General features: G+C 41.6%; 1 protein-coding gene across 2 annotated transcripts in view; it reads left to right on the top strand.

Moving 5' to 3' along the window:
- Positions 1-21,447, top strand: part of WWC1 (WW and C2 domain containing 1) — a 134,647-nt gene that overhangs the window by 62,779 nt on the left and 50,421 nt on the right. For both annotated transcript variants that reach the window (XM_018562542.1, XM_018562543.1), the window contains exons 4-7: positions 73-149; positions 2,575-2,654; positions 11,922-12,051; positions 14,201-14,338. In XM_018562542.1, coding sequence (XP_018418044.1) covers positions 73-149; positions 2,575-2,654; positions 11,922-12,051; positions 14,201-14,338 — 425 coding nt within the window. The remainder of the gene's footprint in view (positions 1-72; positions 150-2,574; positions 2,655-11,921; positions 12,052-14,200; positions 14,339-21,447) is intronic.

Below are 21,447 nucleotides of genomic sequence, written 5' to 3'. Positions count from 1 at the left end.
AGTCTGTTAACACTAAACAGTTAATTTTTTATGTACCTGAACTTATGTGGATTTTTTCCCCTTTTATTTTAGTGGCTTCAAGTTCCTCTTCTAATTCTAAATATGATCCTGAAATTCTGAAAGCTGAAATTACTACTGCAAAGTCCAGGGTATGTCCATGTATATATATATTTTTTTTTTTTAAGTCTATGACCATTTTAAACTGATACATTTACTGTACAGTTAAAATAAGTAGGGCTAATTTGTAAAGGAGTATTTTTATGTGTGTTTTTGTTACGAGCATTTAAGCAGTCAAGCTTAGGTAAATGTTTGTATTATATTCTCTTGATTTGATCATCTAAACTGAGCACAAACCAGTGTTACAAAATTATACTCTTAGTACTATTAATAAGGCATTATTTCACAGGAAATATATAGAATCTGTTTCCAAATCCCTTGAGGCTTAGGTCTCTGAATATTGGGTATTTATTTAACTTGGTTACCTGCAGAATATGGTCAGTCTGCACAAAACTCTTATTTAAAGGAGAAATATGACCTAACCCTTTTGGCCATAGTTCTCTTCAGGGTCACAGGAGGACATATACTAATGTCCTCCTGTGACCCAAAACCCAGTATATAGCGGGCTAATGCCCTCTATATGCTGAGAGCGCAGGGCTGCGGATCCCAACAATACTGTTGACATCTAGAAGCAGAGCCAGCTGTGTCCACCCCTCCCCCATCTGTTCCTTCAGTCAGCCCTAGAGAAACAGAGCGGGGGGTGGGGAATCCCTGCGTCAGTCACCGCTCTGCAGGGAAAGGATTGGGAAGTCAGCGATCGGTGGTATGTGTGCGCTGACTTCGTGATCAATAGAGCCGACCTGTGACAGGTAAAAAGGTAAGATCAAATGACATAGGCCCCATAACAAATTAACAGGGAAAGTTGGCTACAAGTAAAGTAACAGGGAGAAGGCAGATGTATTAAATACATTCTTATCTTCAGTTTTTACAGATGAAAGGACAGGGTTAATGAAAAAATAAAACAGTAATGCTAAAAACCGTGTACTGAAGGCACCTTGGTGTCTGACAGAAACTAGAAAACTGAATGAGAACAAATCTGCAGGACCAGATGGCTTACACCCGTGAATGCTCAAAGAGCTTAAACAAGTGATAGCCTGATCATTGTTCCTAATTTTTAAGGAAGTCGTAATGACTGGAATGGTACAGATCAATTGGTGAAAAGCGAATGTGGTATGGATATTCACAAATGGGGCCAGATAACTATAGCCCAGTCAGCCGAACATCAGTGGTATGCAAGGTATTGGAAGGAATGATAGGGGACTATATACAAGAATTTGCCTGTGCCATAATGGTGCCATAAATAATCCCTCAGGGGCAGGGCCCTCCTTACCATCTTGTCTTGAATTGTATTGTGATTGAAATGTCTGCCCTATATTGTAAAGCGCTGTCCAAACTGTTGGCGCTATATAAATCCTGTATAATAATAATAATAAATACCAACCAGCATGGATTTATGATTTTACCATTCTTGTCAAACCAGCCTATTAACATTCTATGAGGATTGGAGCAATAATTCAGACAGAGGTAGGCCAGCAGACAAAGTGTGTCTAAAGTTTGCTAAAGCATTTGATTCAGTACTCCACAAACTCATAATTCACAAATTAAAGTGACACTAAATTTAGGAGTTACATTTTAAAAATGCAATCAAGCACCCTTTAACAAACATGTATCATAGGGCTTGTTCACACCAAATGCAGACCAGATCTGCATGAGTTTCTGCACACACAGTGAAGTGGGTTTTGCCATGTTTCTTACCGTGTTTTTGATGCGTTCCCGGCCGTTTTTGGTTAAAAAAAACACATTTTTTTTTACGTTTAAATTGGGCTTTCAGTGCGTTCCAGGGCGTTTGCATGTGTTTTTGATGCATTCCAGAGGAGGTAGAATAGGGCTTGCTGCAGTTTTTTTTACATGCTCTGGAACTGAACGCTGCGGTGTGAACTAGAGGCCAAAATACCATTGGAATACATTGGACGCAGTTTTGATACGGTCTGTAACTGCTCTGCTCTGCTCCTGGAACGCATTTGGTGTGAACAAGGCCTCATGTGTGTATCACTCAGCTGTAGATCCTGAAATCATCTCTGAATTCATGATGACACTGTACTTCCTTCTGGAGGGTGGCTACTTTTGTTCCCCATGGTCCCTGTGTGTGTGTGTTATAAAGTAGCCACCATTCCAAGCTCACTTCTGTGACAGTCTACAATCTTAATACAAATTAGTAATCTAAACGTGAAATTGTAGTCCATCATGAGAGCAAGCTTGGAGTAGTGGCTACTTTACAACACATGAGTTCACAAATAGTCTTCCTGAGGTTGTTTACGCCTAAAATAAGAATAAAAAGCAAAACATTTGTGTTCCTGTATTTATTTTGCATATATTATTTTGGAATATAAGATTAACTTCCAAGGTACAGTAAATACCTCACAGATCCTCCAATAAAATGACTGTATTCCTTATGTTGGTTTTTGCTAACAGATAAGTTAAACCATTTTTGACACTTTATGACATACCCAAATGCAGGTAAACAAACTGAAGAGAGAAGTAGTCTATATGCAGCAAGAACTACAATACAAGGAAAATGGCTATCAAACACTTCGTCAGTAAGTTTTATGTGTTTACATTTTACTTAATGCAATTACTGATCAGCAGCAAAAGAACACCAGTTGGCGGTAGGTAATTAATTTGCAGCCCTCATAGTAGCCTAATCAGACTCTTTTACATAGCTACTAACATATTTTGCACCAGTATAGTAACTGATTCATTTGGGAGTATGGGAATGTCTCTATTGTCGGAACTCAGTTGGGTCTTGGGGATTCAAGTGGGGCCTCCCATTGAGAAACATGAAGCATTTGCCAGCTAATTTTATTTATTATCTGGGTGTGGAGTACAGCCAGTCTGGTCTTTTGTGAAACTTTATTGCAGGTCAATGTGTAGCGGGCATAATAAGCATTAGGATGTTGGTTTTTGTTAGCCAGCAGTTCCAGGAGGAATGTTCAGTCTTTACCACACTGATCCTCTCTCAAAAAAGGGGCTGAGGAAGCTTTGCACAAACAGAGGTTTCTGTATATTCTGTGTACAAATTGAATTTTAAGTGTTTCCCTAGCTCTCAGCGATCACCTCTGGAGAAGTTGCTCCAAATATTGACAGGGCTATTCAGAAAAGGGTGAAGAGTTTGGATAAGGCAGGAGAAGTGAACAATCTAGGACAACATAGCTGAACGGGAAAGTGAGTTGAATTGGAGAATTTTTCCAAATCAGCTATTTTGGCCTAGATTGTTAACTTCTCCTGGCTTCTCCAAACTCTTCACCCTTTTGTGAGTAACCCTGTTCATTTTGCCTGACAAAAGAAAAAAGTTTAAAAAAAATTAGCATTAGGCTGTGTGTACCTGGGTGATTTTTAATCGCACAATAACGTTGTGAGAGAATGAAATGTTATGTTTGTGCGATTACACACAATTGTAATGAACAGTTTTGCACCATTTTACAAGCATTTTTTTCCCATAAAGTATGCAAAAGACATAAGTTCATGCATCCTGTTATTTACTGTAGGTAATAGAGGGGCTGATTTACTTAAGGCAAATAGGCTGTTCACTTTGCAAGGGAATTTTCAGTTGGCTGGGAATATTTCCCCTTAGTTTAGTAAGCATATAAAAAGCATACATCATCCCTTTTACTCCCTTCTCATCAACCTCTCTGAAATCACTTTGGCTCTTTTTATCAAAGAGCCTTTATGTTGCTGTTGTATACGTGCCCGTTCTCCCCCTGCGGTATTTTCTTATGTCTATCCTGTAACTACTACACCTTCTATCCTATGCCCATCTTTACTACACCTTTTCCCAATATTTGCTATTATACCTAGGGTTGCAACAACTAATCGATTAAATCGATTATAATCAATGAGAATCGTTGTCAATAATTCTGATTATCGATTAGTTGGTTCGATTAGTTGAATCCACAGCCGCTGCCCCCCGCCTGTATCGGCAGAGGGGACACAGACCACTGCAGCCGGCACCAGTGGGGGAATGCAGAGGTACAGCGGTGCATCCCCCGCTCTTCCGCTGGTGCCCCCCGTTCCTCCGCTGCTGCCCATGTGCCTTCGCTGTTGCCCCTATGCCTCTGCTGCTCCCCTGTGCCCCTTCTTCTGCCGGCTGTAGAAAACAAGCATCAGGTCTCCCATCAGCGGCTGGAAGCATTGCTATTGGCTATTTTAACTTGCTTTCTCCTTCAGTTCCCTCCTCTGATGATTGACAGCAGGCAGTGGTCAGGTGCAGTAGCCAGCCTGCTATTGCAATTTAAAATAGTGTCTTTTGCTCCCAGCCACTGCCTGCTGTGTTGAAATTCAGCTGCCTTAGCAGGCAGTTGTCATTCCCCAGTGGAGTGGAAAGGTGTCACTAAGGGTCACATTAAAGAGAACCTGTCACATCCAATGTGCTATCAAATAGGGGGCTTGTGAGCGCCCCCCTTTCCCCTCCATGTGATAGCAGAGGTAAAAAAATAAAATAAAGTTAAATAAAATTGAGGATACCCCACAAAAAAATGTAAAGTCCCCCAAACCTGCAAACGCACACATATTAACAAAGACACAAGTCGGGTGCACCCCGAAGATATGTATGATGTTTGCGCTACCCATGTTACGGAGTGAGAGCAATAATTCTTGGGCCAATATTCATAGCTAACTCTAAACTGATGATGGGGCTTTTATAATAATAAATTCCAGTATTCCAACATGATAACGACCCCCAAACACACCTCCAAGACGACCACTGCCTTGCTAAAGAAGCTGAGGGTAAAGGTGATGGACTGGCCAAGCATGTCTCCAGACCTAAACCCTATTGAGCATCTGTGGGGCATCCTCAAACGGAAGGTGGAGGAGCGCAAGGTCTCTAACATCTACCTGCTCTGTGATGTCGTCATGGAGGAGTGGAAGAGGACTCCAGTGGCAACCTGTGAAACTCTGGTGAACTCCATGCCCAAGAAGGTTAAGGCAGTGCTGGAAAATAATGGTGGCCACACAAAATATTGACACTTTGTGCCCAATCTGGACATTTTCACTTAGGGATGTACTCACTTTTGTTGCAAGCGGTTTAGACATTAATGGCTGTGTGTTGTGTTATTTTGAGGGGACAGCAAATGTACACTGATATACAAGCTGTACACTCACTACTTTACATTGTGGCAATGTGTCATTTCTTCTGCGTCGTCACATGAAATAATATAATAAAATATTAACAAACATGTGAAGGGTGTACTCACTTCTATAGTGGCAAGCGTAATTTTTGGTTTCCACCTGAAAATTCTGCTCGGGCATGTGCGTTGCTGTGCCATTAATTTCAATGGCATCCCAAACACCCCTCCTGCCCGCAATGTGATGACCTGCACTGGAACGCGCGGTACTGCAATGCCATACATTCCAGTGCGATGCAAGTGCAAAAATGTGCATGCCGTTTTATTCTGAAGTAAACTTTGTTTGTAACACTGCATTGGTGTGTTTTATTTTAAATAAAAGATGGTATTTGTTTTTTATCCGATTAATCAAAAAAATAATAATCCAACTAATTGATTATGAAAATAACTGTTAGTTGCAGCCCTAATTGTACCACATGCCTTCTGTCTGCCACTTGCTAACACAGTGACAGTCTCTGTTACTTTTTACCTTACCTTGCCTTACCTTTTTTCCTTCTCTAGCACTTTCAGATTCATATTTAGTCCCCTTCTCTCTCCTGCTGCCACTTCCGGGTTCCATGTGATTACTCTTCAGCCATTGGATGGCCACTGAGGATGTAACTCCTGTGCATGCCACAGAAGATACTTGGAGACATGCAGCATACAGTATACATAAAAGATAAAAAATTGCTGGTGAAAAGAGGGAGAATTATTTTGGCAGAAGAGACTTCTGCTCAAAATCTACACCACCCAGCATTTTTTTTACTTTCTCTTTAAGTAGAGCTACATTAGGTTCATCTTGTGCTAGCACAAAATCAGCACAGCACTGCATAAACATTACAGCGGACCACTACACTCAAAAATCAAATTCTACCAATGCATTCCTCTATGTATGATGATTAATAATAACAAAGACATGGCAGGTGTAAAATGCTGTGATTTTGAAATACTTACACTGGCAGAGCATTCCCTTCCTGCTTTGAAAAGGCAAAATGACTTAATTTTAAGTAATAGGAGAGCAAGTAATCTGCCCTTAGTAAACATGGCCCCTGTCAGAAGACTGGGGAAGAAAAGAGAAATAAGGTATGCAAAGAATGCAAAGCCAGCATTTATCTAGAAGTACAGTATGTGTTTGTAGATTGTCATTACTAAACATTTCTAAAGGTTTTTTGTTATTTTAAAGATATGGGTAAAGGTCCGCTTTAACGTTAAACGCTTAATTCAAAGAAGTTAAGACTGATATGTTTTGATTTCATTCCCTTTTACTGGGGCAATCACTCATATATATTCCAAAATGTTATGCACAATGTTGTCTTCTTTTGGTGTCAAGCTTTAAAAAATTAAGAAGAAAAAATGAGCAGCATGAATAGATGCAGTGGAAATTGACGTTTCAGTGAAGATCAAATAGAGAAGGAAGATTAAGACGGCTCTTTTTGATCTTGCTGTGATTGACATTTTATGCTCAGTAAGGCTTTATTGCTCAGAACAAGCCTTCCATGTATGTCTTATAGAACTACTGGAGTCGTTCCTGCATAAATACCTTGTGAATAATGTATCATATAGAATATCAGCATTATTTCCCAACTAGAGCCTAAAAAAATGCATCCTTGATAAACCTAATAAACAGCTATACTAAAATTTTACCATAATACTAGTTTCGCTCTAGGAAGCAATGATGAACTGATTGATGATGGCATCGGCCTGCTCCTGGCTTGACATTGTTGGAAAACCTCTCCCAGAATGTATATAGGGTAGGAGGAGACTTGGAGGGTCTTTTGGTCACCTCAACACAGGATATGGATATTGTGCATCTCTATCCCCAGTGTGTAGTGACAGGCCACTTGTGCATCTGCAGAGTGAAAGACTAAAGCTACCTGTTGTTTAATACAGAATCTCTTAACCAAGATATATGAGTACTGTACAGAGGGGTAAACACATTCCTGGCTATATAGTTGTATGAAGAATACTGAACGGAGGGGAGGGAAAATCTGCACCAGCAGCAACAATAAAAAGTTGACAGAGATTCTAACATTCCCCTACTCAAAGGAGAATTATGGGGGGGAGTGAAATACCCTCATCCCCATAATTACAGCCAATGTGTGACACTAAAGGTGTCACACGTCAGCTCTATTGATTGAAAACTGAAATTAAATTTATTGATAGTGTTTCACTGTATACTGTTTGCGCAACGTTAACCTGTTCATGCAAAGCCATTAGCCCTACTGCTTTTTAGTGGTCTATTAGTATCCTGTGTTGGTACTGTGTCACCTGTATGCCATTTGTGTATTGGCTTATGGTGACTTAGTCACGTGCAGCTGTTGACTCCTGCTGCTCTGCAGTTGGTCTGTTAGTAACCCAGTTGGTTATTTCTCACTAGTATACTGCATGCAGAGTGGCCTAGGATGATCCCTTCACAGACGGCCTTTAACTCGGCCGGCTTCGCAGTTGGTTCATGGGTGACCCTTGCTGGAAATGTCTCACTTGCCCACTGTTAGTGGGCCACGGCCACAATTCCCATTGCTGCTTCTGCATTGCAGTTGTTCCATTATTGCCCTTGTGAGTGTGTTTTCACTTTCATACTTTTTGGTATGATGGCTTGGGTCATGAATGGCCTAACTGCTTCCACTATATGGTGGGTCTGTACACTACCCTTGCAGATTCTGTCTCGCTTAATTAGTATTTTGTGTGGCAGCCTAAGGTGACCTATTCGCACATGGCCTTTACCCTCCCTTCTCTACAGGTGGTGTGACAGGGACTCTTGATGCTGCTAATTGACTTGCATACTGCTTATCTGAGAGCCTAAGCTAGGCCATTATTTACTTCTGCTCTGCATTTGGTCTGCAAGACACTTGCTGTTGCTGACTCACTTATGGGCCATTGTGCGTCAGCCTTAGGTATGAGGGCCCTGGATGGTCCAGTCTCACTGGGTCATCTGTGCCTCCTGCATGACTTCACCTTGTTGGTATGGTCACAGCTAGATAATTGTAGGAATTGTCAACTCCAGCTTAGTCAGCCTAGGTCCATTGGGCTGTGCAGACCTTACTGGGATCCAAGAGGATCCTGAATCTCTAGAACTTAGTGCTGGAACCGTCTCATCATTAAAAGTATTCCAAACTAATCCTAGATTCAGTCCTGTTCAAGGTTTATACCCGTCCCCCGGGCTCTCCACTCCCACGTTAAGACTCTGCAGTCTGGGGGTGGGCTGTCCCTGCATTGCATTAGAGCAGACCTTTACCCATATCTTTAAAATAACAACAAATACACCTTTAGAAATGTTTAGTAATGACATTCTACAAACACATACTTCTAGATAATTGCAGGCTTTTTTCTAGGGATGCACCGAAATTTCGACTGCCGAAATATATCGGCCGAAAATAGCAGTTTTGGCAAAATTCCAAAAGTAGTGGTGCATCCATGCTTTCTCTCCTCCCCGCTGGGCGCTGCTATTTGTCCTCTCTGACACAGTGCAGCGTCCAGCGGGGAGGAGAGAACCTGTCACAGGAGGCCAAGCGGTCTGGGGAACAAGAGCGATGTCAGAGGCCAGCGTCTCTCCTCCGGCTGTCAGCTGTCGTAGGCTGGCAGCGTGGGGGGGGAGTCAGCTGTCAGAGGAGATCGAGCTCTCCTCCCTGCACTGTTTGCTCTGCCTCCTGTGAAAGCGAGTCAGGATGGAGAAAGGGTGCAAACGCTCAGCGATCAGTGACCGCTGAGTGTTTGTAAATAATTGAGGACATAGTATGTTTACTGTGTCCCCAATTATGAATTAATGGGAAGTGATTTACATCACTTCCTGTTCATTCATGATTATGGACATGGTAAACATACTATCTCCACAATGTATGAATGAACAGGAACACTCCATATAGAGGCTTCCTGTTCATTTATAACACGGGATGCAGAAAAAGAGATTTTGTTCTCACATGGTTGCCATCTTTCTACCTTCTCTCTGTCCTGCTCTGGAGCATCCTATGGAGTTTTCCCTCCATTGTCTGGATGTTTTACGCGCCACATGTGTTTTAGCTTTCAGACCCTAATTTTTTTCTGCTCTCTGTTCTACTCTGTGTGCAGTCACTCTAATTTAAAGTGTATGTAAACCCTTGTCTCATTTATTCAAGTCATAGTATAGCTAGTAATATCTAGACACAAACTGAATTTGTTGCGATTTTGAAGATGTTTTGTATCTTATCCAAGCCACTTCTTCAGTATTAATGAGTGTCAGGAACATACCCCACCATTTATATCCACACAGGTAGCACAGTCACCCTAATTCTATCAGCATGAAATTTGTCAAGACAGATGATGAATCTGAGAAACCACACCTGTCTGTTGCATCTGATTACACCTCTAAACTTTTACCTTACTGGGATCCAAGAGGATCCTGAATCTCTAGAACTTAGTGCTGGAACCGTCTCATCATTAAAAGTATTCCAAACTAATCCTAGATTCAGTCCTGTTCAAGGTTTATACCCGTCCCCCGGGCTCTCCACTCCCACGTTAAGACTCTGCAGTCTGGGGGTGGGCTGTCCCTGCATTGCATTAGAGCAGACCTTTACCCATATCTTTAAAATGATGAAAAAAAATTGATGAATACTTAACCGGGGAGTTTGTCAGTAGGGGGTTATATGGCTTGCTTCCAGGAATTTGATGTTTCTTATAGACTTCTTCTAGCTCTTTCTGTTTCAGTGAGTTTTTATTAGTTTTATTATAGCAATAGGCTATATGAAGAGGCATAAATAAACATACTGGGGTGTATGGGAAAAGGTAGATGCAACGTACACGAGTTAGGGATTACACTATATCTAACTTAGATGCCCACTCACTGTCAGAACGTTTACTCTGATAAAAAAAAAAAAAGTATTTCATTTATGAAAACAGGCAGGGATCTGGAACATTCCCTACTAATTCCCACTAATTTTCACAAACCAACTAATAACGAGTTCTTTATTTGCGCTAATCTGAAGATAAAATAAAAACAACAATAATGTACGAAAAAAATGATATACAGTGTATATATATATATATATATATTTACTCAATTAAGCAAATATTTAGATGCTTCATGTAATAATAATAATAACAGCAACAATAATAATAAGACAATTGAAATTATTGGTTATACCATTCCTATAAAATAATACTGTATACAAGGAAACTTTTATTGTGAGCTCTTTATCCTATGTGGTAATGATGAGAAAGGAAAAAAAATATCAGGGTGAATGTTTTTTTTGTCCTTTGTTAAGCTTGAGACATGGCATCTTCATCAGTCTCAGTCTAACACAGTCTGGTACCATGGTCAGTCCTTATCTCATCGTTGTCTGGTACCCCCACAATTTACAACCTAGGAATGTAGGCTGTAAGTGTCTGAGAATTGCTGATGTTAGAGTCTTTGTCCAGAATCCATGAACTCAAATTCACTTTATATATTGACATAATCTATTTTTAGGATGGCTTATTCTGAGTAGCACAGAGAATATATATGTCGGGGCAAAGTAAGAAAAATTGCAGTACTAGGTGGCTCCCTTTTCCAGATACTAAATGGTTATCCTTTAGATTCACTGATCTGACATGGGGTAATCTACTAGGAAGACATCATCATTTTACTGTTGGCAGTTGGTTATATACCTGTTTTGCCCAAAACTATTTGAGTGTTGCTTTAGCAGTATGCTTAGGGTCATTGTCCTGCTGAAAGGTGAACCTCCGTCCCAGTCTCAAATCTCATGGCAGACAAACAGTTTTCCCTCAAGATTTTTCCTGTATTTAGCACCATTCATCATTCCTTCAATTCTGAGCAGTTTGCCAGTCGCTGTCGATAAAAAAAAACATCTCCACAGCATGATGCTACCACCACCATGATTCACTGTGGGGATGGAGTTCTCAGGCTGATGAGAGGTCTTGGGTTTGTTTCAGACATAGCATTTTCCTTGAAGGCCAAAAAGCTCAGTTTTAGTTTCATTTGAACAGAGTACCTTCTACCATACACTAGGGGAGTCTCCCACATGCCTTTTGGCGAACAGCAAATGTCTTTGCTTATTTTTTTCTGTAAGCAAAGGCTTTTTTCTGGCCATTCTTCCATGAAGGCCAGCTCTGTGGAGTGTATGGCTTAAAGTGGTCCTATGGACAGATACTTCAATCTCTGCTGTGGAGCTTTGCAGCTCCCTCAGTGTTATCTTTAGTCTCTTTGTTGCCTCTCTGATTAATTCCCTCTGTGCCTGGTCTATGAGTTTGGTGGGCAGCCCTTTCTTTGCAGGTTTGCTGTGGTGCCATACTTATTCCATTTTGTAATAATGGATTTATTGGTGCTCCGTGGGATGTTTAAAGTTTCGGATATATTTTTTTTAACCCAACCATGATCTGCACTTCTCCACAGCATTGTTCCTGGCCTGTTTGGAGAGCTCCTTAGTCTTCATGGTGCCACTTGCTTGGTGGTGCCCATTGCTCAGTGGTGTTGCAGACTCTGGGACCTTTCAGAACAGGTGTATATATACTGAGATTACGTATTCTATGAGATTACGTTCTCATAGAGAAGGGGGTGAATACATATGCACGCACCACTTTTCAGTTTTTTATAATTTTTTGAAGCAAGTTTATTTACTTGATTTTACTTCACAATTTTGGACTATTTTGTGTATGTCCATTCACCACATGGGTGGGCTTGGACATACTTGCTCTAAAAACTTTGTTTTGTTTCCTTTATCTTTACAAATACAGGATTGACCTGAAAATGTCAGGAAACCATGGTGGTTTTAAACTTGATGAAGCTCAAGCTATTTTGAATGAAATGAAAGCTATCAAAAAAGCGATCAGCTCAGGAGAAAGAGAGAAACAGGAGCTAATACAGGTAAAACATGAATTATGTAGAAAACACATTTCTGCATCAAAGTGACAGATTTATTGAAAAAAAAAATTGTGGCCATTCTAGCAGGGGCTTTCTTCTTGCTCACGTGATGTTTGTTTTGGTCTTTTTATTGAAATTTCTACGCTTACTTAGGGGCATATTTATAAAGAATTTACCCCGTAGGCTTGAGAGAGACATAACCTTCCCTGCCCATAGACTGTGTAGGGAAAGCACACTTGGGAGATGTAGTTATGGGGTGTGTCTTTTTCAGTTGGATCTGACATAGGGAAACCTGCCGACACACTCCCTGGAGTTCCATAAGAATTTTACCAGCCTGGTGAAGACATCAAAGGGAGTAATGAGAGCTACTGTACTTCACACAATGAAACCATTAATGTTATAAACATTAGTAAGCATATAGCTGGATGACCATTTAATGGCCTTACAGATCTGGGCAACAGAAGCCTTGTGCTAAAGGCCCAGAATACAGCAACTGTGCAATTGAAATGAGCAGTGTCTGGAAAAGACGGGTCCTGACCCTGGGAAGGCTTGTGATTCCATCACCTAATGTTTGCTCTAGATACAGGGTGTACTTGAAGGAACCATCAGGAATGAAAAAAAGAACACCAGACTTATGAAAATGGACCCTAAAATCAATGTAGAACTTAAGGGCCCATGCCACATTCAGGGTTTCGGAGGCAGATGAAGGAAAAGGCAAACCAATGTTCTTTTTAATGTAAAAGGCAGAAACTATCTTGAAATGGAAGGAGGGGTAGGGATAGTGGCAGACAAATGTATTCTTATGATTTGGAAGAAAAAGTGGCAGGAAAGATCAGCCAACTACAAAATTCTCTAGGTTGAGATGATGGTGACCAAAAAGGCTCCCTCATGTGAGAAAAAAAGGGGGAGAGGTGTCCCAAAGCAGCTCAGATGGTGAGATTTGGGTTGACCAATAAGATCTCATGGTGCCATAGGCCTGTTTACTGGAGGTGTTACATGACAAAATTGTTTATTTAACCGAAACATTCTGTTTTAACGCCTCTGGGCATCAAAACCTGCACTTTCATGGTTCTCAGCACCAAAACATCATTCAGACCAGATTAATATTATTAGAATCAAATTTAAAGACATAAAATAAAAAAAAATAGTAGATAATTACTTTTGACATCACACATGGTATTATGTATTGTTTTCTTTTAGACTTTAGGTTTGTTTTAAAACAGCTATGTCAGGTCTGTTTGTAAACTTAGAGATCAGCCTGTGGTTTAAGTACTATGCCCTTAGTCACTGCTATTCGGACTAGGTAATAATCTGAATATTATGCAGGAGTCTCAACCCCACTCCTGCAGAACTACTTTGTGTGCAGCTGCTTCAGTTGTAACAAGATTGAATGGAACCTGGGCTGCTGAACTTCCTCTACCCATGATGGCCAATTGAAAGCCCTGGCGACACTGTTGCTGTTGTTGTTTAATTACCTGCATTGTGATTGTGAATTTATGCCATCATAATTATAGTGAATTATGTCACCAGACATCATATGCCAACATGATCATGCTACTCAGTGTAATAATGTCACTTTCCACCCTATACTACATTTTACTACTTAAATGGAATTTTCAGTGAGTTTAATAGGCTTAATTTACACTGTACTTTATTAAAGTGCAGGAAGCAACCTTAGATTGCTGCCAAGTGGCTTACATTGTTGATGATGCTTATTTTTAATGACCTGTAGAAATATAAAGGCCCATATGCAGCCTGGATTATAGAATGCAAAGTCCTCATTGAGCACAAGCAAATGGTTTGAGGACATTATACTCTTAACTACACTCTAATCCCTGATCCTTAAGCTAGCTCAGCCCCTAAACCGATAGCATCCACATAAATTACCCCAAAAAACATAAATATTCAAGTAAATCTTTTGCACTGAACATTTTTTGTTCTGCTATTTCAGTAATCTTAGTTATTTATGCTTTTGTGGCTATAATATGTTAATTTAGTTTGTGTTTATTCAATTTTATTGAATAAGATTAAGATGCATCTCTGCCTGTTTGCTTGTATTATATTTGGCACTGTTTCACATACCGGCATGATGCTACCCGAAAGTAAAGTTTGTTTAAGATATATATATATTATTTATTTATTTTATCCACAGAGTCTTGCCAAGTTGAAAAATTGTTTTGTCATTGAAAAAGGATCTCAGTCAGACCTCTGGACCAGTGAGACTTCTTTGGCTAGCTCCTGTCTATCTTTGTGCCGAAATGTTAGTTCCCAGACTGACATTTCAGGAAATGTAAGTATATATTTAAGGAAAGGTTAGCATACTCTAAGAATTGTATGTACTATAATATGTGTAAAACTAGCATGATTGTATTGATGCAGTTTTAGCAGCGAAAGGTTGCCTGAAAGCATAAACAAGCAGCCGAAATTAGGAAAGTTGTGCTTGTTCTAGAAAACGAAAAGAAATATGCTGCACTGAGACGGGTACGGAACAGAACATTTATTCATTTTTGTAGCTCAGCAAGGCAGTGCTAAGCAGGAGCAGTGACACAGATCGGGGCATATTTACAAAGCAGTAAATGGAACTTTCACCAAACAATTACTGGTGGTCAAACAATCTTTTAACCCTTTCGCTGCCACCGCCGTAAGGCACACGGCGGAACAAAAGTGTTCCCGGCTGGCCAGCTCAGTATGCCTTACGTCGGTGGCATTTACAGTTCTGCTATAAGCTCATGGTCGCTTGTGTCCCCAGTTATGAATGTACAGGCTGTGATTTACATCACAGCCTGTTCATTCAAGAATGTATGAATGGGGAGTAGCACTCAGTACAGAGGCTTCTCCCCATTCATAAACTGGTGATAGTAAAAATATTTACTATCATTAGTTTCTGAATGAATGGGAAGCCTCTGTACTGAGTGCTTCCCATTCATTGAGTGCTGAGGCTGCAGAAAAAGAAATTGAGGACTCTGTGTTCTCAATTTCTTTTTCTGTTTCAAAAGGGAAATGTCAGGGGTCTGTTTAGACCCCAGATATTTCACCGTAGCCACCCCCCCCCCCAACAGTAAAAAAAAGATAAACATTTTTTTTTTAATTACAATTTAAAAAAATATAATAATAATTTAAAAATAAATTAAAAATGTGTAAAAAAAAACAACTAAAAAACTAATAGAAAAAAGCACAACCCCTCCCTCCCCCGACATAATATACACATATTGTGGTGTATGCCATGCACATGCGCTGCAGTGCGTTGTTAGAAAGCATCGCAGTCCATAATTTTTTTTAAAACCTTAAATTAACTGTGGCAGTGCATGGCAAAGCTTTGTGACGCATTGCCATGCGTTGTGATACATTGTGTTGCAATTAAATATACGCCTGTATCATTTTATCACAACACAAACACCAACACAGCGTAAAAACAATTTTTAACATAAGTCGCTTATTTACAGTTTTGCGTACCTACATTTTTTTACCTTTTCGCAAAAAGGCCCAATTACAAATTTGAAAATATTTGTTAATTATTAACTCAATACAGTTTTATCTTCTAGATTTAGTCATAACATTTTTTTGTGCACTCATACTGATTTTAGTGTGCTTTATCAATTGAATTGTGTATTTTTATCGGTTTAATATTAATTTGAGAAACATTTGCGCAATTACCGCAGGGCCTACAAATTTAGTATCGCCATCTTTTCATTCTACCAGGCCTGCGCTTTCAGAAAATATATGATTTGGGGGGTCTTTTACAAATGCTAGCAACACAGCAGTTGAAAATCAAATCAATAGGAAAAATTGCAAAAATGGTGTGGCCAGCTGATTTGAAAAATGTTCCGGAGGGCTTGGCAGCGAAAGGGTTAAAACACGTGCACCTGAAAATTTCAACTGCAGTGTAAGTTTGGTGAATGTCAGATTTATAAATATGTCCTTATGATCCAAATGTAATGAAGGGATTCAGCTTCAATTATAAATTCTCCCATTTTCTGCTCTAAAGTAGTAATACGACATGGAGCAGAGTACCCCCCGGGAGATATATAGCCAGACAACATTTCTTATAATATCAGGGTTGGAAAGGCTACGGCTTTCAGTCTCCAGGGTATACAGCAACAGCAATGAGTAAACATCAATCAATGTGTACAAACAAGACAGTGATTTTAACATAAACCATGTATAAACAGCAATAAAGAGTAAATTCTACTCCAGTACAAATGTATGGAACTAGAGGGGTGAGTTGGTACTCAGGAACGTACTGAGGGTCAATGTGAGCAGGGTTATGTAAGAAATGTGAGGGTTCGCAGGAAATGGGTAGCTGGTATGGTGATGAAGAATATTTGGATGAAGGGGAAGTATGGGGAGTGGGTCAAAGGACATCTAGGCCCCCAAAGTGCCAGTCAGTTTGGCTTCAAGATACTATTTGGACAGTCGGAATATGGACATCAGGTCGATCAATTGGGCAGGTGACAGTTCAGCTAAGATGAAAGATTTCCAAGTGTCAAAAAATGTCTGGGTACAGGCCTGGTTAAATCTGGTGTCTAGTTTATCTAACCACATGATTCGGAGTAATAATGTCCGAAAGGAAATGATCGTGGGGGTATCAGGTAGTATCCATTTACTCAGAATTGCTTTCTTGGCAGTCAGCGGGCATAAGTGTTCCCATCGTGTTGGAGTGTTTGATATGTCGTTAGTGTTTGGGAGGAAGGCATGAAATAAACATAGGGCTGGGGACAAGGGGGACTGTCTCCCAGAGTGCATGTCCATAAAGGTAAGGACATTGATCCAAAATGATTGTATAGTAGGGCAGGACCATAGTAAATGTGTTAGGTCGGGCAGGGGGAGAGAGCATTTAGGGCAAGTGGTCAACCAGGTGGAGGGGCCTTGTCTGACAGGGATGTTGAACGAGTGGTATGCTTTGTGGGCTGTTTTGAAGTATATCTCCCGCCATGATTCACATATAATAGCTTTTCTGACCTGTAGCCAGCCACGCTCAATAAGAGATGCTGCGTTCTCTATGGTGATGTGTAAAAATTTCGCCCATCTACGAAGGTGGGATGGTGTATGGGTGGAGATGCCGTCGGTACAGTTTGTGAGGGCTTGTGTGAGGAAGGAGATTGACATTCTAGTGGTGGGGGAGGAGAGCAACGGGGCTATAGGTGAGTGAACGACTTCCTCCCAGGGTGTGGTGACATGATGAGATAAGAAATGTCTAATCTGAATGTATTGGAAGTTGTCGGTGGTGATTTTCCTAGTCTCTCTCCATGCCAATACAGTATCTCTAAATAGGATGTTATTTTTAATAGTGGGGGAAATTAAGAATATAGGAGTATGTAAAATTCCTGAGAGGGACCACAGTGCAACTAGGTGATTCTCAAGTGAGATGTCAGTATAATAGGAGGTATCATGTAGCCAGTCCCGTACATGGCGGAAAAGGCTGGCTAGGTTGTATAACCGGAGGTTGGGTAGGTTAGTTCCCATGCACCGAGAAGGTTGTTGTAGCTTCCTTAGGGCCACCCTTGGTTTCTTTCCTTGCCATATAAAAGTTGAAAAGGCTTTGTGTAAGAAGGTAATATATTTATGTTTAAGAAGAAGGGGCAAAGTTTGGCAGGGATAAAGTAACCTAGCGAAACTGACCATTTTGATCAAGTGACGTCTGCCTAGGAGAGAGATGGGATAATGGGATAATCTTGCCAAGTTTTTAATTCTTGTGACACCTTTTGGATGATGGGTTTGTAGTTCAGGGAATACATGTCCCTGGCTGAACGTGGGATGCAGATACCTAGGTATGTCAGGTATTGTTTTTGGATCTGCAAAGAGGGGTGGGCAGAAGAGAGGGCCTGCAAAAAGGATTGGTCGTGTGTTAGTGGCATGATTTCGCTTTTATCTACATTTATCTTCAGGCCAGAGAAGAAGCCATACATTTCTATGTGATTCAGGATGAGTGGTAATTGGGTCAATGGGTCAGATAAAAATAACAGAATGTCATCAGCAAACATGGCTAATTTGATGTTAAAAGGACCAGATTGGTAGCCGTTAAACAAATTAGTAGAGGTGAGGGAGTGGGACAACGCAATATTAAACAATAGCGGGGGGAGGGGGCATCCCTGGCGAGTGCCTTTGTAAAGGCGGAAAGGGTTGGACAGGGCTGAGGAAGTATAAATCTGCGCAGTAGGAGAGCTATACATAGTAAGGATGTAATTCTGAAATGTGCCAGAGAAACCAAACCTTTTCATTACCAATTGAAGCCAGGACCAATTCACGTTGTCGAAGGCCTTCTCCGCATCCAGTGCCAATAGTGCCAGTGGATGATGGGAAGGGCCCGACAAACGCGTGCCCTCCCGAGCAGTAATAATTTTCCGTATGTTCAGCACGGCAGAACGTCCTTTCACGAAACCAGCTTGATCTGGTGATATGAGAGTAGGCCGCACGACGGCCAATCTATTAGCCAGAATTTTGGAAAGTAACTTGGCATCAAAATTTAGGAGTGATATAGGGCGGTAGGATCCCGGAAGGGCCGGATCCTTTCCTTTTTTGGGTACCAAACGAACATATGCTGCACTAAATGTTTCCGGGTAGCAGGCCTGGAGCCTTAGAATTAGCTGAGAGTTTAATCATCGATTGCACCTCTTGCAGAGTGATTGCGGCATTTAGGGCCTATATGTCAGTTGGGGAGAGGGAGGGCAGTGTAATCGTATCAAGGAAGGAAGATTCCAGGGGGGTATTATCTACACCCGCTGAGTACAGTGACTGATAGTAATCTTTAAAAATCTCACAAACTTTGGTCGGATCCAGGGAAGAGACTCCATTGGAGTTGAGTAGGCTGAGTATATGATCGGGGGTAGATCTCCCTCGGACCAGATTTGCTAATAATTTCCCTGGGGTTATTTCCGAATTTAAAATATTCTAGTTCTTTATGGGAGCGAATTTGGAGATCATATTGCAATATCCAGTGGTCACAGGTTTGCTTGGCCTGGATCCATAAAGTTCTGTTTACGGGACTAATATTTTGTTTGTAAGATAAATATGCCTCTCTGGCCGTGCAAGCCTTGACATACCTTTGTCTCGTTAACTTCTTTTGAGAGGTGGCATAAGCTAGCACCTTGCCTCGCAAAACCGCCTTTGCCGCCTCCCAAAATAAAACAGGAGTGCCCACATGTAAAGCATTATTATGCACATAATCAGTCCACCAAGAGGCTAGTTGACTTTGAAAGGTGTCATGGGAGGCCAGGTAGGAGGGAAAGCGCCACACCAAAGGACGTGTGGATTGTCCCAAATCATGCAGTGAAAGCAACACTGGGGAGTGGTCTGAGATAACCAGGTCTTCAATCTTCACTGAGGAGGTTTTGGAAATTAGGTTGGACGATGTGAAAAAATAGTCCAATCGGGAGAGGGAGTCATGGGCATGTGAGAATTGGGTGTATTCCCTGTCCATGGGGTGTAGAAAACGTCAAATATCCACGAGTCCTGCTGCCTGAGACGTGTAATAGGTTCCGATCTTGAAGAAAGTGGATTGAGAGGGGCGGGATTTGGTCCAAGAGCGGTCTTCCAGAGTGGCAGGGACAGCATTAAAATCTCCCCCCATGAGGACATACGTGTTTGGGGTCGTGCGGGACTGCCGGTTAGAAGGTCATCATAGAAGTTCTTGTTATCTGAATTTGGTCCATAAATAATCCAAATATCCAGTATATTTCCGCCCAGTTGTAATGAGACTTGGGACCATAGTCCCTCGACCACGTCATGTTTTTGGGAGAGAAGAGAGCAATCCAAATTTTTGTTGATAAGGATTACAGTTCCTGCAGAATGGCCTTTTGCAGGTGCGCCTTTGAGAATGTCAAAGTTTTGAGTCCTTTGACATTCCACGTTGAGATTTTCAAGGTGGGTCCCATTCCAGAAGTAGAAGGGGTATAATGTGATGAGTAAGGATAAGCGTAATTAGGGGGTGGATACTTGTCGGTGTCCCAGTGCCCGGCCTAGATCCTGAGTTATATTTCCACGAATCTAAGAGAACAATGTGAAAGACTAGAGGTAGGACAAACAATGTACGATACCCTTTGAAGGGCTTGTGACCAGGCATCGAGGTGCACTCGAAAACTTTGGTTGGGTGGAGCGTTTGCAGCTCGGTCACTGACTAATATGAATGAAAACCATAAAAAAAAACAAGGAACAATGGAGTCCGTTTAGGTAATTCCTTTTTTCCAGATGGCGGTGTGCATAAGAGTGGCGGCCAACAGAGGGGGGAAATCCCCTCGCTAGGGAAGCCAACATGGTACTATAACAGTGTCTGTGGAGCATACCGCCTCACCATCTTGCAAAGAGCAAGGTGAAAGAAACAAAAACATGCACTTACTGGTCGGCGGGAGTAGTAGAATACGTAGTTAGGATACACTAAATAGAACACTGAGGTCAGTAGTGTAAAATACGACAACAGCATTTCAGCACATATCAACGGAGCAGGCAAACATTGTAAGGTATCGGGAGTCATGTGGGCGTTTGTGTCTTTTTTTTGCGAGGAGGGCTCTTGATCGGGGAGGCAGAAGATAGGGGAACCTCAGAGAGATGTCTATCGACATAGGTTTGGGCGTGGGTAGCCGAATTAAATTGTAACGGACTCCCATCTGAAGCCGTTAAGTGCAGAACTGCCGGGTAGGCCAGAGTGAACTTGATGCGCTTGTGGACCAGTTGTTGACAGACTTCGTGAAAGGAGCGGCACGCTTTAGATATTTCAGCCGAATAGTCTGCGAATAATAACAACTTGTAGCCATCTGCCACCAGGTGGCGCTGTGCTCGGTATTATTGAAGAATGCAATGTTTATCCGAATAATCCAGAAATCTGGCTATAACAGGCCTAGATGTCTCCGATTCCTTTAGGGGCCCCAGTCTATGGGCCCGTTCTACTTTGCAGGTCGAACTAATTCCCAGAGCTTGGGGCATTATGGAGGAGCAGAATCGTTGTAGATCACTGGGTTTTACCGATTCTGGGATCCCAATGATGCGCAGGTTATTCGTGCGGGATCTATTTTCAAGATCATCGGCCTTGTCTTGCAAAGAGCGTAACAGTTGAGCATCCGCTGTTAGTGTTTTATGTGTAGTCGCAGACTGGTCTTCCAAGTCGCTCATACGGCTTTCCAGGGCCTGAAGCCTGTGAGTCTGGGCCTCCAGCGCTGCTGTGAGGGGTCCCATATGAGTTTGCAGAGAGTCTGCAATGATATGTGCTACCTCTGTTTTCAGGTGGGAAGCCACTGTGGCTGCTAAGCGCTGATAGTCTATCTGTAATGAGGGTTGTGACTCACCACCCGGAATTTCGTTATCTTCGGGTCCGCGTTCGTCCATGCTCTCTGGGAGCGTCTGATTTTCGGTCCGGTCGAAGGGGGAGGTAAGCGACTGGCGGGCCGGTTGGGGGGGGGCCACGGACTT

The sequence above is a fragment of the Nanorana parkeri genome, unplaced genomic scaffold (assembly GCF_000935625.1).
Source record: "Nanorana parkeri isolate BGI_ZX_2015 unplaced genomic scaffold, ASM93562v1 scaffold582, whole genome shotgun sequence".
Lineage (NCBI taxonomy): Eukaryota > Metazoa > Chordata > Amphibia > Anura > Dicroglossidae > Nanorana > Nanorana parkeri.
The sequence above is the reverse complement of the archived record's forward strand: the minus strand, read 5'-3'. Positions and strand labels throughout refer to the sequence as shown.